Source organism: Caloenas nicobarica, chromosome 6, assembly GCF_036013445.1.
Source record: "Caloenas nicobarica isolate bCalNic1 chromosome 6, bCalNic1.hap1, whole genome shotgun sequence".
In the NCBI taxonomy this organism is placed as follows: Eukaryota; Metazoa; Chordata; class Aves; order Columbiformes; family Columbidae; genus Caloenas; species Caloenas nicobarica.
In genome coordinates this window covers 14,401,892-14,418,113 of record NC_088250.1, presented here as the reverse complement: position 1 = coordinate 14,418,113, position 16,222 = coordinate 14,401,892, and the positions used below count along the sequence as shown (strand labels likewise).

Genomic DNA, 16,222 nt, shown 5'->3' with positions numbered 1-16,222 from the left:
TGTAGGAGAAGCTAAAACACCCAAGTACATTTTACCTCATGAATCAAAGGCTGGTGGGGAATAATATGGCTGTTGCCAGGGTTTGGAGAGAAAACCGCGGAGGTAGATCTGTTTAAGCTAAGAGACTTTTCCAATGCAAGAAGAGCAGGTACTGAATAAATAGTCTAAAAAATAGACGGTTTCTAGAAACTTGTTCCTAATAGTTTTGAAACGATTCTCCCAACAAAAGTAGAGCGCAAATTTCTGGTAAGATTTCACCTATTCTGCTTTCAACCTGGAGGGCGCAGTCAGTCTCTTGCTTGTAAAGGTTCAGTAAATATCTCTTGAGAACATCCTCCTCTATTTTGGGAATAATTCCTGCTCTGAATCCTATAGTTAAGAGTAAACTGTCATCCATACATTGCAAAGTGCAGACAGCCTGGGATGCGGGAGCATTGCCCACTTGTGTGGTTATCAGTCGCAGTAAACAGGTCCTTGAAAAGGCAGCAGACGTTCTTTTGTCCCGTCTGTTTCGTACAGCAAGTGTCACTAAAGCACCCGTCAGCATTCTGCTTTATTTGGGTGGCTGTTGTTGATCCTACCCTTTTAGTCCCAGATCTTGCAGTGTTTGTCATGTCTGTAGCCACTACTTCAAAGGCTCTTTTCCCCCCCTGCATCCAGAGTCAACTGGTCAGTGTTCATTCCTCTTGTTAAGATTTCTGTATATATTCTGTGCTTTTGTTGCAGAAGCATTTGCAGGCTTTACTCTATGGGAGGACTGAGCAGCAATATCAAACTCTGTATCATGAGACAATGAGGACCCTAAGTTTCCTGCAGTAATTTTCTGAAAGAGCTACTGTTTTACCATTTTGGAATTTCATTGCAATTTCATTGCTGCTAGGAAATGCTGAAAAACTTTAATGACAACAGAGTCATTCATTTTTCTCCAGATAACTTTAATTTGGACATGGCAGCGAGACTCATGTATTTCCATTCAAAATACTGATGGCAAGTGCACACCACCTACAACTGAAAATTTGCCTGGTCTTCATCTTCTGACTTGAAGCGTGGAAGTCTTTATGTCTTAAGTGTTTCACTTGATCTGGTAAACTTCTTGTTGGAATAATTTGTCTACCGACTATTCCTTTGTCATTCCACTCACAGCAATAACATCTTTGGTCATCAGGACATGAGCCAGGTCAGAATTTTCTGTGACTCTCTTCTGAAGTCACAGTTCTCTGGAATTGCCTCTTTCATTATAGTTGTTCTAATTTGGTTTTCCTTATTAGGCCTTCAGAAATCTCCGCTTGCTGCTGCGATATATAAGTTTATGAATATCCATGAAAGGTCTTTCTGAAGACCCTGTCACTATGTGGAATCAACCCACATTAGTTCTGAAGTCTGGTGAAAGATGATTAATTTTTTTGCTTCACATTTTTGGAGTTTTGTCAGCGGTATGCTTAATTCTGTTACCTTGTCCGAAAGTAGAAAGTGTGTTAATTCATTGATAACCAGAAGAAATCAGAAGGAATAGGTGGAACCAAATGTGACCATGTTCATTGTAACCTAGCCAAGGCTGTTTTGGTACTCGAGTTTCTCTTCCCAGGATTCTACCTTTTGAAACCGACGTAATCATCCCCAAAACAATGGTTATGGGTTGAAAAAATTTAGGATCATCTGTGAGTTGTTCAGGGGTGTCTGTGACAGAACAATATTGGATGTGGCTGTCCTAGTACCTCTTCCTTAATATTGGGCACCGTAGTTGTGTATAAGGGAACCTTGAGGCCTTTTTGCAGGAATTGTCTTCGGACCAGAGAAGTTTCTGTTCCTGGGATCTTGTCATCTCATGCCAATGGAGTTGATGGCTCTGAATCTTGAGCTTTGACTTGTCTGTTCTTTTTTTTTTCTGTGTTCCTCTTGAACCAGCTCATCCTTAAATGTGGTTTTATCTGCTACAAAGGGAAAGACACAACTGATCGTGGGCTGTTGCTCCCATAACTTTCCCATTTTTGTGCTGAGAACCCCCTGCCTCTAATGGGGGTACAGGAAAGGAGAAGTGGCCCCATCCCCACATCCTGGACATTCTTATGATGCTGTGTACTCTTTTCTGGATAAAAATGAGTTTGAATGTCCTGTTTCGGAGGAGTGTGTAAGGATCCACCTAAACTTTGGTGTGACCCACTGCTCCACCTCTGGAGCTCTAGTTCTACAGTGGGTGTTGGTGAAGGGACCGATTCTTCTGCCTCCATTGGGGCAGGCAGTGGTGGGAGTCGTGAATCGTGGCGGCTGAGAACAGCCTCAGCTCTCCCAGGGATTTGCACATCTCGGGAGTGCAATAGATGGGCACGGTCTTGCTGAAAGAATCACGGTTACTGGAGGTAAGTAGATGTTTCACTTAAATCTAGCAAACATTTTGTTTAATTATTGAACTCTGAGCTCATTTTAATTAAGTAGTCTTATCTGTAATGTAAACAGAGTCAGTTTAACTGATACTTTAGAACTAATCAATAGCCAGAAATGTAAATAATAAGTCAGTGCAAATTCACAGCGTGTGTTGTTGTGGAATAAGGTCTCTGCTTTTGCAGCCTGCCGTCCTTGAGGACAGTCAACCAGTGCCGTTGTCACTGTCTTTCAGGCACTAGAGCAAAACCAAACATAGTATAATATGGAGTAGACTGTTACTTAGGGGCTCTTGAAGTATATTGCCAATATATAGCATTTTAAGTTTCGTTTACAAGATGACAAGTCTCATTTAAAAATTAGAGACAATGAATTTCGGTATTCTCTGAGCATGCAGAGGTGGAATTAGTTGTAGAACTGAGCTCAGTCCAAGCTGTGACTTGTGCTTTTCCTCCATATGTGTTGAAAGATTGTTTTTAACTCCTTAAAGAGCTTGCACCTCCTGCCTGTTAGTATTTAAGACAAATTAGCCTTTTCCCAGGTACGGAGATGTTGTTTTGAGGATCACCAGTGAGACAGACTCTTCCCAGAACTGTGTGTCCACTTGATGATTGTCTTAGGAGCAAGAGGTTGGGATTGGAAGAGGAGAATTCTGGTTTAGTCTGTCTTTCATAGCTGCAAATTGAGAAGAAAAGGTAACCCTCTGCTCCCAATTACTGCTCCAGCGTCCTTGTTAGGCTTTTAAAATTTTATGCAAAATAGTGTAACAGCAGAGAAGATGGACAAACGATTATGGCATTGTGCTAGCTTGTAGCAAGTGTCATTTTTAGATGCTTTTAAATACCTAGGTTATTTTGAAGTATTCTGATAAAAAAAGGACTTTGGGCAGAGATGGGCAAAGAAAATTAGCTTTTACTGTAAATGTAATATTGCTGCTACAATTATTTGCAGTTTCAGGTAGGCATACTGTAGTACTTTAAACTTTTTGACCTGTCTCTAAAAGGTTTGAATCTGAAGGAAATATGAGTGGTTAGAAATTCATTGAAACTCGATGAGTAGGGAGAGAGAGAAGAAACAATTTATGCTCAGCATTCACCTACAGGAAGGTTTCCCCTTTACTGACTTTAGCCTATGCATTATCCAGTAAAGGAGATTGACATTTGTTCTCCGGGTAGAGGAAGGGGCTTGCGATTTGTTTGTTTGTTTGTTTTCTTTGTGTTAAGAGGAATCTTCAGTGTACATATTTCCTTTAATTAAATGTTTTTTATATTCAGCTACATGCACAACTCCTGTGGCAGGTGCTAAGATTGAGCTACCAGCACAAACTTGTTTGTGCATTAGCACTTTTGGGACTGAACTGCATCCAGTCAAAACTCTTTTGCTCTGTTTTCAGACCTTTAAAGGGACACTTTTAGGACCATAGAATTGTTGTGTCAAATATCCACCTGCCAACTTTAAAATGTATGAAGTCAGAAGAAGAAATGACCAGCTTTATTCTAAAAGGTCAGATTTGGATTTGAAACAATTTGAAAAGTTTAAGTGCAAAAAGAAGATATTTCAAAGTGTACTAACATTTTGACCAGCTTGATATACAATTAGAGGGGGAAAAAAAAAAGGCTGAGAAGCTGCTCTGTGAACCTGGGTAGCTAACTGGCTTGCCTGAGATTTTTGCAGCTATAGGAGTACAGCGGGTTTAAAGCTACTTTGGGTATGAATATGTGAAAATACAGCCCCTGTGGCTGCAGTCTCAACATAGCTCCTGGGAGAAGCAGCTTGTGGTATTTACACAAATCGTGTTTGAACAGGACTGCCAGAAACCGTACAGCAGTTACTGAGGTATAAATAAGTGTTTTCTGAGTCTGTTTTCGACCAGCAGCACAAGTTATGTGAATAATTGCTGTGCAAGCGGCGTTTCCAGTTAATTCCACCAGGGAGACTCCAAAAATAAACTCTGTGGTAACAGCTTTGAAAGTGACTCTTGCAGCTTTGGCTCCAAAAATAAATGCTGCATCCATAGTTCATAAAAACCGAAGGAGCTGGATATCGTCCTCTGTCCTGGGCTGTGGAAAGGAGCTTGCACCATCTAGAGGAAAAGAAACCATAGTTGGTGCATTAGAAAATGGGCTGGAGGAAAAAAAGACAAAAAAAAAAAAAAGACAAAAATCTTATTGGCTGTCTTAGTTTCAAAACACAGAAGGTAAATATTTGCAGATTCAAGAGTTATTTTTGCACTTTTTTCACATTGCATTAGGAAACAAGGATCAATATTGCAGAAAATAGGCTGAAGAGGTGGGGGAAAATGTACTGAAGAAGAAATGAAAGCTTTGTGGACCAGTCAGCCTTGTTTGTATTCTCAAATATAGCTGTATGTCATTAATGTAAGTGTATGCATTAATTTATTCACATATCCTCTATTTATTTCCCTAGAAAATACAGCTCACCTTCACATTGAGGAGTGGTATTTTAAAAGAAAACTGTGGCTATCTCGTTTAGACTGGAACAGTGATTTTTTTTTTTTAGTTTTTATTTTCCCCCAACACTACCCTTCTCAGCAGACCGTGGACAGCAGATTTCAGTTTATTGCAAATTAATTGTAAATACAAAAATGGTCAATTTTTAAAATAAGTGGTCCTGTCTTAGTGTCTGAGCGTACAGACACCTGGGTTCCTCTCTGAGACTCGTCCCTGATTTATTTTTATCCTTCTAGGGACTACTCGCATTTTTGGTTTTGTTTTGAAGTTGAAGCTTCAAAATTTGTTTTGAGCAGGTTGTTGTTTTGTTTTCATTTTTTTTAAATTTTATTTTGAAACGTTACATACAGGGAGAAAGTCTTCTATAGGCTACCTTTCAGCATAGTTGAATTACGAGTTCAGTGCATGGAAACTGGATGGCTAAATTGTTTAATTTGTGTTCTAGATTTCCTTTTTTTGGTTTCAACAATTGGCGTCTTCTGGGAATTTTTCTCCACTGATAAAATAAGCATCTAAAAATCTGGAGTTTTTCTGGGGAGCGGGAGGAATGATCGCTTTTTGCTATGTACTCTCATCAGGGGGGTCAGCTTTAGGAAAAGTAGCACAGCTGCATTAATACGAAGTCAAATTTCTGTTGGTTTTGGAGCTTTAATTACTTTGTGCCATCCCTCTTGGCTCAGGTGACCTCTTTGCTGCTGCCTCACTTGTGGCTATGTGGCCATTTGTGAAGGTCGGGAGAACAGGAGGGCTTTACAGTTACCTGTCTCTTCCCAGCATGAAATGCTAATCCTGGTTCGCTAGACAAACGCTCACCTTAGACAGCTTTACAGTCTATTTTTTGCATTTCGGAGCTAATCCAGCGCTGAGCCGGATTAGCGGTGCCGTGGCAGACCTTGGTGCGGGATGGAGAGGTGCGCGGGGTCCCTGGGCCGGTGGGTCAGCGTGACCCAGCTGCTGTGCAGGGTGGGAGAGAGATTACCGCCAGGATCCGCGGTTTTGGGATAATATCTGTCAGACTTTTTGTATAAATAGGGAGATCGAGCTGTGTCATCCTCGGTTGTTGGTGCGGGTGCCAAAGGAGGACAGTCAAGGTATCACGGAATCATGGAATACCAGGTTGGAAGGGAGCACAAGGGCCATCTGGTCCAACCTTTCTTGACAAAATCTTGGCTGAACCTTAACATGTCCCATGTTGTGGAATCTACCGCTTCCCTGGGGAGGTAATTCCAATGGCTGATTCTTATAGTGAAAAATTTCCCTCTTGTATCTAATCGGAATCTCCCCAGGAGTAACTTGTACCCATCACCCCTCATCTTTTGCATGGGACTCCTTGCAAAAAAGGGAGTCTCCGTCTTCTTTGTTCAGGTACGGCAAAGTTCTTGAGAAACAATATGCATTCAAAAAAGCTTTTTCTCTCCGCCCCCCCCCCCCCCCCCCCCAATTTTTGAATGTCTTTTTTTGAGAGGCTTTGTGGCATTGTCGTAAATATCATGTAAAGAGCGTTGGAAAGATGAGAGGGGTTTGTCTGTTTATCCTTTTTTGCGTTGCCTTTAGCAGCACCGTTTTGAACTATAGGGCTTGACTGTATTCCTCAGCCACCTGGAGAAACAGTGAAGTTGGGAGCAATATTTTTTTAGGCTGTAAATTCTGTGATGTTTTTTAATAAATTGGGGGGTGGGGAGCGCTCTCAGGAAGCAGGACACAGTAGGAAATTAAAATCTACATTCAGTGACCTTTTTAGCTAAGAGCTTCTCATGGAATTAATCCAGCTCTAGGCTAAATTAATTTTTTTTTCTGAAGGATTTGTTTTCTTTGCGTGCACAGCTGTCTGGCTTTTCTCTCCCGACCCAAGTGGAGGACAGGGCAGAGGCTCATCCTGCTGTGCCGGAGTCATTGCAGCGGTAGCGGAGCAGGATAATTTTTTAGAATCACTATAGAATGTCCTGAGTTGACAGTGAACCACAAGGATCATTGAGTCCAACTCCTGTCCCTGCATGTGACAACCCCACAGCTCACACCATGTGTCTGAGGGTGTTGTCCAGTCTCTGCTTGAACACTGTCAGGCTTGGGGCCGTGACACCTCCCTGGGGAGCCTGTGCCAGTGTCCAGCACCCTCTGGGTGAAGAACCTTTTCCTAATGTCCATTCTAAACCTTACCTGGCACATCTTCCTGCCATTCCCTCGGGTTCTGTCACTGGTCACTAAAGAGAAGAGTTCGGTGCCTGCCCCTCGTCCTCCCCTTGTGAGGAAGCTGTAACCACAATGAGGTCCCCCCTCAGTCTCCTCCAGGCTGAACAAACCAAGTGACGTTAGCTGCTGCTCATATGGCTTCCTCTCCAAACCCTTCACTAACTTCATAGCCCTCTTCTGGATGCTCGCCAGTAGCTTAATATCTTTTTTACCCTGTGGCACCCAGAGCTGCACACAGTGCTCCCCGTGAGGCCGCACCAGTGCGGAGCAGAGCGGGACAATCCCCTCCCTGCCCGGCTGGCCATGCTGTGCTGGATGCACCAGGACACGGTTGCCCTCTTGCCTGCCAGTGACACTGTTGGCTCATGTTCAACTTGCCGTCAACCAGAACCCCCAGATCCTTCTCCACAGAGCTGCCTTCCAGCATCTCGTCCCCAGTCTGTATGTATGGCCGGGGTTGCCGTGTCCCAGGTGCAAAATCTGGCACTCACCCATGTTGAACTTCACGTGGTTGGTGATTGCCCAGTTCTCCAATTTGTCCAGGTCCATCTGCGGGGCCTCTCTGCCCTCGAGAGTGTCGACAGCTCCCCCCAATTTTGTGTCATCGGCAAACTTACTAAGCCATCCCTCAAGTCCTGAGTCATTTATAAAGACATCGAAGAGCGCTGGCCCTAAGATGGATCCCTGCAGAACCCCCTAGTGACTGGTCGCCAGCCCGACATAGCCCCATTTACTAGAACCCTTTGAGCCCAGCCCATCAGCCAGTTGTTCACGTACTGCTGTGCGTTTACCCAGCTGTGTGCTGGACATCTTGTCCAGGAGGATACCGTGAGAGACAGTATTAAAGGCTTTGCTGAAATCCAAAAAGATCACGTCGACAGGCTTCCCTTGGTCGACTAGGTGGGTGACCTTGTCATAGAATGAAATTAAGTTGGTCAGGCAACACTTCCCCTCATGGACCTGTCCTGGCTGGGACCAATGACTGCGTTGTCATTCAGATGTTTTTCAATAACTCCCAGAACAATCTTTTTGCACCAGTCTGTGTTGAGAGGAGTGATTCTCATCTCAGTCTCGTATGGGGATTCTCTATTAACTGAGACTATCCAAATGAGTCTTCTCATGGGGGCTGGGTTTGGGTGTGCAGCTCAAACATAAAAGGAAGACTGTTAACAAAGACGATTTTGATACAAATACTCTATAAAGGCTGTTCCCATGTACCAGTGAAGCACTTTAGATCAATTAGACATGTTAAAATTTCACCTGTAACTTCACCACATTAATACTGAAACTAACTGATTTTTAAACAGTTTTTTTAAAATTTTTTTCTCAAATTCACTTTTTATGTCCAGCTTTGCTTATAGTTGCCTTTTGATCAATTTTATTTCATACCTTACAAAATTTGTTAATTTTTTGGCCTGGACTGTGCTGCTGATAGAGTAGGGTGAAGTTACAGAGTTGGGAGGTGTTTTGTTGCCAGCAGATCCAACCTACTTCTTCCATAAAATCACTCAAGTCTCAGCTGACATGGGGACACGTAGCCATAAGGGGTTATTTTAGCTCTGATGGCTACACTCTGTCTGTTTTTTTCCAGCTTCAGTTCATTCCTGACCAGTTTTGGATAATTATTCTGTGATTAATTTTCCTGCTAAATTTGTTTTTCTCCTACTTTTTGTACCCCGTTACCTTCACTGTTGTACAGAGAGCATTCATATTTCCTCTCGAATTTCCTTCTTATCTAAACAAGCAGATTTTTTTTTGTCTGGTCTTGTATTTCTTTTTGTTTTGAGCTGTCAGTAAGTTTTTTTTTATAATAATGTGACCTTGGATTTTGTTATTTAAGAAAGGAGCAGCTTTAACCTCTCCCAGATTTCTGAGACATGGCCTAGGATTATTGTGTTAGAAAGTGTCAGGAATCTCCAAATCACATTTTGTGACATCATTAATGAAAATTACTTCTTCGCAAAATGTGCAGCTGAATCCGAAGGGAATCTGAGCCCTACCTGCACTTGGAAAGTTATTTTTTCGTAAAGATGAAATGTGTGTTGTTTGTATTTTATTATTTCAATACACATTTACATTTCCCAGAAACATACAGAAGCCCGGCCAAAACAATCAGTTACCTCTGAAATGGTTTTTATTAAAGACAGGATGCCCTTTGCTCATCCTAGATCCTGAAAAGGGGAGAGTATTCGGCACCTTCAGGACCCGAAATGCCTGAGTGTGACCAGCCCAGTCTGCTGGCAGGGATTATCAAATTTAATCCCCCTTTCACACCTGTGTTTACATACAGCCTGCAGCCCAGTGTCTATGAAAGATGCACGTTATTTTAGGAAGTTTTAACATTTTGGTGTGACTGTGCTGTTTTCTGTTGGAAGCCCAATGGGAGCTCTTGGGTGTTTGCTGCTCGGGGTGGTGCGGGCGATGCCGTCCCCACGGCAGCTCCGAATTTCCCTCAAAAATGAGGAAACATGACATCCCCGGGGGCTGCAGGTGACGGCTTCTCCCTCTGGTTCTATAGGTGCTGTGCTGAGCAAAAGGCAAGAAAAGAGGCAGTAGGGGTGGGTGAGCTCAGCCAGGGACAGCTGGCTCTGCAACCGGAGCAAAGCCCACGCTGACCTGCTGTACGATTCTTGGTCACCATACTTTCCCCACCCCGCCTTTTTTTTTTTTTTTAAATTTTTTCAGAAGCTTTAAATAAAAACTCGATCTTTGTGTGTCCCTTCCAACTCAGGACATTCTATGTTTCTGTCAAAAAAAACCTTCATGGGAGGAACAGAATTACATCAGGCCGGTGTGAGGAGCCCTGGGGCCCAGCCCGTGAGGCCAGTCAGGTTTGGAAGCAGCCTGGGGGATACTGAGCCTCCTGAGAAGCGATGATGGAGACCTGCAGGTCCCTCTGACACTTGCTGGGCAAAGCTCCGAAGCCTGACGGGCCTTGTGGTGCAAACGGGCAAGGAGCTGCAGGAGTTTGTGGGTGCTGGAGGAAGGAGAGCGGCTCTGGGTCTGTCCTGGCTCTGTCTCCTTCTGCTTCGATCTCTCTTTGCGTCAGCACATATTTGAGGTGTAAAAAAAACCCGAGCAATTCCACTACTTTATAGAATCACAGAACAGTTTGGGTTGAAGGGACCTTCCAAGCTCACCCAGTGCCACCCCCGCCATGAGCAGGGCCATCTTCACCCAGCTCAGGTTGCTCAGAGCCCCGTCCAGCCTGGCCTGGGATGTCTCCAGGGATGGGGCATCCACCACCTCTCTGGGCAACCTGGGCCAGGGTCTCACCACCCTCAGCGTAGAACATTTCTTGCTCATGTCTCACTTATTTAATTTTATAAAAGGCACAGATGTTGGCTCGTCTGGGGCCCTGTGAAAATACACCAGTGTTTTTGCAGAAATCTGTGGGAGACTCGCTTGTGGGCGGTGATTTTTTTGTGTGTGTTTGTTTCTCCTTGTTGTGGAAGGTCAATGCAGCAGCAGTTTTCTCCTTTATCTCTGTTACTTGTCTGGTGGCAGCAACAGAGCTTTGTAGACTCAAAAAGTAAGCCAGCATTTGGGAAGTTTACTGGAAAATGCTGTAAAATGGAGCCTAGAAGTGGCCATATCAGTTTCTGACAGAAGCTGAGGTGGGATGCCCGAAAGCATCTGTCTTGTCGTTTGTGGCTCTTGTTAAAACTTCTGGAGTTTTTATAGCCAGGTTGCGTTAAAAATGTGCATGGGACAAAGTTGGTAGCCTAACAGTGTGGTTTCTTGTTCGTTAATACAGTTGAGAAAAGCACTGCTTGTCTGAGACTTTTCCTCTCTTCTTTGATCTAAAAAGATCTTATTTTTGTCTGCCTTGAAACCTTACGTTTCTTGTAGTGGTTCATTATGTGACAGAATTGCTAAAATGGCTTATTTGAAGAAAGTCACTATATTAGATGCATGCTGTAAAAAAAAAAAAAAAAACCAAAACCAAAGCAAACCAAAAAAAATGTTACTTTTCCAGAATGAGTTTGTCTTATGAGGTGTTTGTGGTTTATGCAAATGGATGCTGTCTTTGTAATTCAAAACTGTATCATTGGGCAATCAAAGAGAGAAATAGGTTTGTCCAGACAGCAAAGCTCTTTTTTTTTAAATTTTTTTTTTTTACCACAGTAGAACGGAAGTGAACATTTTATGATTCTTTTACTGACTTCAACCTTGGAAAGACAGACATATTATGCAAGTACTGGCAGTGAAGCAAGCTGGAATGAACTCGTCCAGTGTCTGTATGGCAAAATGTGGCCAGGGAGGGAGATAAAATAACAGGTTCACAAGCGCTGAACTGACTGGCCATGCTGGGCTTTTCTGGGTTTTCCATTTGTTTTCTTTTTGAGGAAAGAAGCTGAATAAACTGGCCTTCATCTCTCTCTGTAGGTGAAGTCTGTGATAAATCTGCTGTTTGCTGCCTACACGGGGGATGTGTCTGCACTCCGGAGGTAAATATGGGTGCGGGGTTGGGAGGAGGAAAGCTGCTTGTTTGATACCTAATGCTGTTGTTTATTATGAATATGCACTGTGTCCTTGTTGGGGACATCTGAGCTGCGCTGGAGATTCAATAAGGTCACACAAAAACCCAACCAAACAAAAAACTCCGAAACTTACCATCAAAAAGCTACCCTCACACTGTCCTAAAATCCCACTGTTTTCCTGTTCTTTGGACTGTACTGAAATAAATTTCCAGGATTTTTAGACTTGGGAGTTCTTCCTGGCACAGATTTACTTTGCCTTATATGACTTCGCTTGTCCCTCTTAGATTTTAAATCAGATATGGTGACTGTTACAAACCCTGCAAAGACATTTTTATTTTATTTTTACTTCTAACAACTAGAGATCAGAACGAAAATTAAGCCCCTACCTTATTTTTAGAGCCAAAGCAATAAGGGCCCCTTTCGTTATATCTGAATGGGCTCTTGATACCGTTTATATCCTCTTGCGGCAGATGTTTCATCGTTTTAGCATAGGGGTATTGTTCCATGCTGGTTTTGTAACTTGCTTTAATTATGTAAGGCCTCTTTGTGGCTTTTTTGTGGTGTGGTTTTTATCTATTTTATTTTATTTTTTTGTTAGATTTGCTCTGTCAGGAATGGATATGGAACAACGAGACTACGACTCACGAACAGCCCTGCATGTAGCAGCTGCAGAAGGTGATGTCTCCTCGCATGTGCTTTGCTCTCTGTTAATGGAATGTGGTCACTTTTTGTTATGGTGTTTTCACTATATATATGCATACCTGCTTTTAAAAATGATGTCTGTCTATATGCATATATGTATTTATATATAAATATGTACGCTCACAGTCCTGCTTTTCTTACAGGACATGTGGACGTTGTTAAATTTCTGCTGGAAGCGTGCAAAGTGAATCCTTTCCCCAAAGACAGGTGAGTGGTTTTACTGCCTGTTTGGAACTCTTAACAGGTTCCCTACCGAAGGAGAGCGGGATGCCTGTAATAAAAAGTGGTGAACCATTAAAAGAATTATTTAAAAGGTTTTGTTCCGCTTAGGAAGCGTTTTTAATTACTGAACTTAGTGTGGTCTGTGTGCTGAATTATTAGCACTGTCTATCAAGAACTAGATTTTTTTGGTAGTTTTTGGCTCTGTACTTACGTGCTGATCTTAGAAATACTCTGCTCCTTCTCGTAGGTGGAATAACACTCCTATGGATGAAGCTTTACACTTTGGACACCACGATGTATTTAAAATTCTTCAAGAATATCAGGTCCAGTACACGCCATCAGAGGATTCCAATAACGGGAAGGAGAACCGGACGGTTCATAAAAATCTGGATGGCTTACTATAATCATCCTCAGCTAGATCCTAAGAATCAAATCACTTACCTATTTAATTGTGGTATGCATAAGTAATGAAGAGCGTGTGTGTTTCTATCTGATAGTGGTATATATTTTACAGAAGTCTCTGTTACTTCAGTGTTATGTTACAGGAGTTTCTATACGCACAGGACAAATCCAATCTCTCTCAAAAGAAACAAAACCAACGAAGAATCTCCCTCCATAATGTGAGCAATATTACCTCATGCTGCATATAATTGATGTATAAAAATATTTAGCTGTTGTTGGCTTTACTGTGCACTACTTAATTTATTTTTGTTTTCTATGTGAACTCTAGTCTGTGGTCAGGAATTTTTCTGCTCAGTTTTTGTTTCTATAGCCCTCTGTTTCCAGTATGGCCGAGATGAGCCAGAGGACTGTTGGGTATGAGTGTCAGTGAGGTTTTCCAAAAGCTGAGGGTGCTGATGTAGATGTAGGCTGGGTGTGTTAAGTAATGATCTGCACTTATCTTTGGGAAAAAATAAAATAAAATTTCCACACAACCTTGTTTACATAATATAAATATCCACAGAGTATATAGGTGACAGTTGTCAATGGTCTGGGCTTGTTCTTAGAGATAGTTTTGTCAGCGACTCTGTGTTAAGGTTTGTTTGACCAAATGGCATTGAGGAATGTGATTTGTCATTTCAAACTGTGTTTAGTGGGGTGTGGGGTTTTGTTGTTGTTGTTTCTTTCGGTTCTTTTTGTCTCACCTCCCTCCTCTCCGTGTTCAGCTGCTAAAGCGTTTCCCTGTGGCTGGGGCGAGCAGGTGCTTCGCAGCTGTGTTCCCGCAGGTGTTTTTGCACTACGGCCTCGACAAGCCGCAAAAACCCCCTTCTGGGCTCACGGGTCGTTTTCTCGGGGGGGCACACCGGGAACCAGCGAGGGGAACGGAATTATGCGAAAGGCGAAGTACTAAACCAAATATTCCTTGTAAATCTGACTTAATTCAGGCTTGTGATAAGGAACACGGCTGGCGTGAGAACAGCTTTAAGGAGCATAGAGCCAATCAAAGCACGAGCAGGGCAGGAGATAAGCCAAATTTTGGGGGTATGTTCTCTCCTTGCACTACCGTCAACCAGGGAGCGGGATGCGGTGTTGGCGGGATGGGTCCTGCTGGTGTCAGGCGGGAGTTCGGCAACAGGAGCACAAGCAGGCGATGCCTTTTGTGGCAAACGGCGGGGTGGCGTTTCTGGTGCTGCCGCTGCAGCCCCGGCGCGGGGAGCGTCGGTGCCAATAGTTGTTGTTGGCAGAAGGACGATGTTCCAGCAGTTCCCTGTCCCATGCGCAATCGCTTCTGCCAGTGCTGTGGCATCAAACCTCAAAAGTGAGCAGTTAAGACTTGGACGTTCACAGAATGCCACGGGGTTTTGGGCACAGGCAAGAATTTTAGCACAAGAATTTTAGGTAAGAATTGTTTAGCACATGGAAAAGGAGACTGAGCTTGAGAATTTTGTATATGGCTATTTTTATTCTAGCACATAGTGTATGAGTCATTAGTAGCTCTCAAAATTCAAATTGTTTTGTTTAGGCACCAAAATCCTCCAGAAATAATGTCCTAATTCTTTCTCGGATGGCTCAAGCACTTTATAAAGATGATTGAACCACATTATCCCCCTTTTGCAAATGAGTCCAGTAGGGCACAGAGAAAGGTGGCATCTCCGGAGTGACCCAGCAGGTTGGTGGTGTTGAGAATAAACCATCTTGGGCTCTTTACTGAGCCCCGTTGGTCACTGAGGAGCACAAGGTCTCTGCTGCACCTTGGACTCAATTCCAACCTGTTGTCTCTGGCAACAGATCTGTCAACTTCAGCGTAGAGGAATGTTTGCAGAGGGAACTGCAGTTCAGTGTTCTCTATCTCAGTGCTCATATGACTGCTTCTATATTTTAATTTTTTTTCCTATTAAAATGTATCCTTTGGCTTCTCAGAAAATCACCTGATTTAACTTTATTTAATTGAAATTTGCATTGTTCATACTGGCATTTTTAAAAGATAGGTATATTATATAATACACATATATACAAAAATAAACCAAAAGGAGTCATTTTAACTGAGTTAGCATTAAAGATCATGGCTGTCCCTAAGCTTAACGCTTTCCTAAATCATAATGAGTGCTTTTAGCTTCAGTGCATTTCTGCTGGTTAGTTTTAGTGTTTTCTCATTGTGAGAAGATGCTTTGTTTTGTAATGTCCAATTCAGCAATGCAGCTATTTAGACATGGCGTTATTTATAAATATATGCAGTACATTGGGTTGGCTGTTGATCATTCATGACACTGACATGTAGATTTTTGCCATGAACAGCTTTTTGGTTTTCTTATCAAATGCTCCAAAGAGGATTCCCCTACTCCTTTGTTTTTATGTCATATATGTTTCTTCTGTACCACAACCTACAAATCGTTAAGCTAACTTAATGCTTTGTACTCAGAAATATTGTGATAGTCTTAGCATTAATTAGCCTCTCTTTGTGAACAAATTGTATTGTATCATATTTTTTTTTGCTTTGGAGCTGGGCTGTCGGTGATGATACTTGCTGGCGGTGTAATTCTGGTCACGGTAATGGGGCTGATCTGGACTTTTAGATTCTGTCTTGCGGGGAACAGACAGCGATGAATGTATTTCTAGCAGTTTCCCATGATGAATCTAAACTTGAGCTGTACTGGTTCTGAAAATGAAAGTTATTTATTTTAAGAAATAAAATCCAGATAGCGTTGCTTTTTACAGCATAATAAATGGAAATACCAAGGTGGTGGTGGTGGTGTGATTTATTGGTTATTGATGTGATTCCTGTGGAAAGAAGCTTTTGGTCACGGGGCAGGCTGGCCAGGAAAACCTGCTGTGGTCACTTCCCTTGTGCAAAGCTCACAGGAAACCACGATGAGTTTATCTGGTTGAACCTGGCTTATTTTATTTTTTTAAACCTACACTTCCGTATCTTTTCACTGGTTGATTTTTGTTAATGCTGGGATTCTTAAATTGAGTGCCCTCAATAGCTCTAGCTTTCTCTTGCTGTCTCTTCTCTCCTGCTACCCTTCATCTCCCTAACAGTTTCTTTGCTTTTATTATTCTTCTGGCCCTGTAGTTAACAGAAAAGCCTGACAAGTGTGAGACAAGGGAACTGTGTCAAAAATGATGCAGCAGTGGACAGCTCGATAGCTCACAGTGTTTAGCTGTAGACCAGTTATCCTACCGATCAACTCCAATTACAAATTTGAGATCATTGAAGTTTGGGTGGGAAAGAAAAAGAAAAACATGTGATGTAATAATAATAATAATAATAATAAAAGAAATTATTCTGCCAACCACCTTGTAAGAACTCTTATTGTGCAGACTGATCTGCAA

At 42.5% G+C, this 16,222-nt stretch overlaps 1 protein-coding gene across 3 annotated transcripts in view; it reads left to right on the top strand.

The window, feature by feature from the left end:
* GLS (glutaminase) overlaps positions 1-15,661 on the top strand; it is a 59,811-nt gene extending 44,150 nt beyond the window's left edge. For 2 of the 3 annotated variants that reach the window (XM_065637459.1, XM_065637458.1), the window contains exons 11-14: positions 11,430-11,491; positions 12,123-12,199; positions 12,370-12,433; positions 12,696-15,661. In XM_065637459.1, coding sequence (XP_065493531.1) covers positions 11,430-11,491; positions 12,123-12,199; positions 12,370-12,433; positions 12,696-12,852 — 360 coding nt within the window. In that variant the 3' untranslated portion in view covers positions 12,853-15,661. The remainder of the gene's footprint in view (positions 1-11,429; positions 11,492-12,122; positions 12,200-12,369; positions 12,434-12,695) is intronic. The other variant, XM_065637457.1, reaches the window with a different exon arrangement.
* The last annotated feature ends 561 nt before the right edge of the window (positions 15,662-16,222 follow it).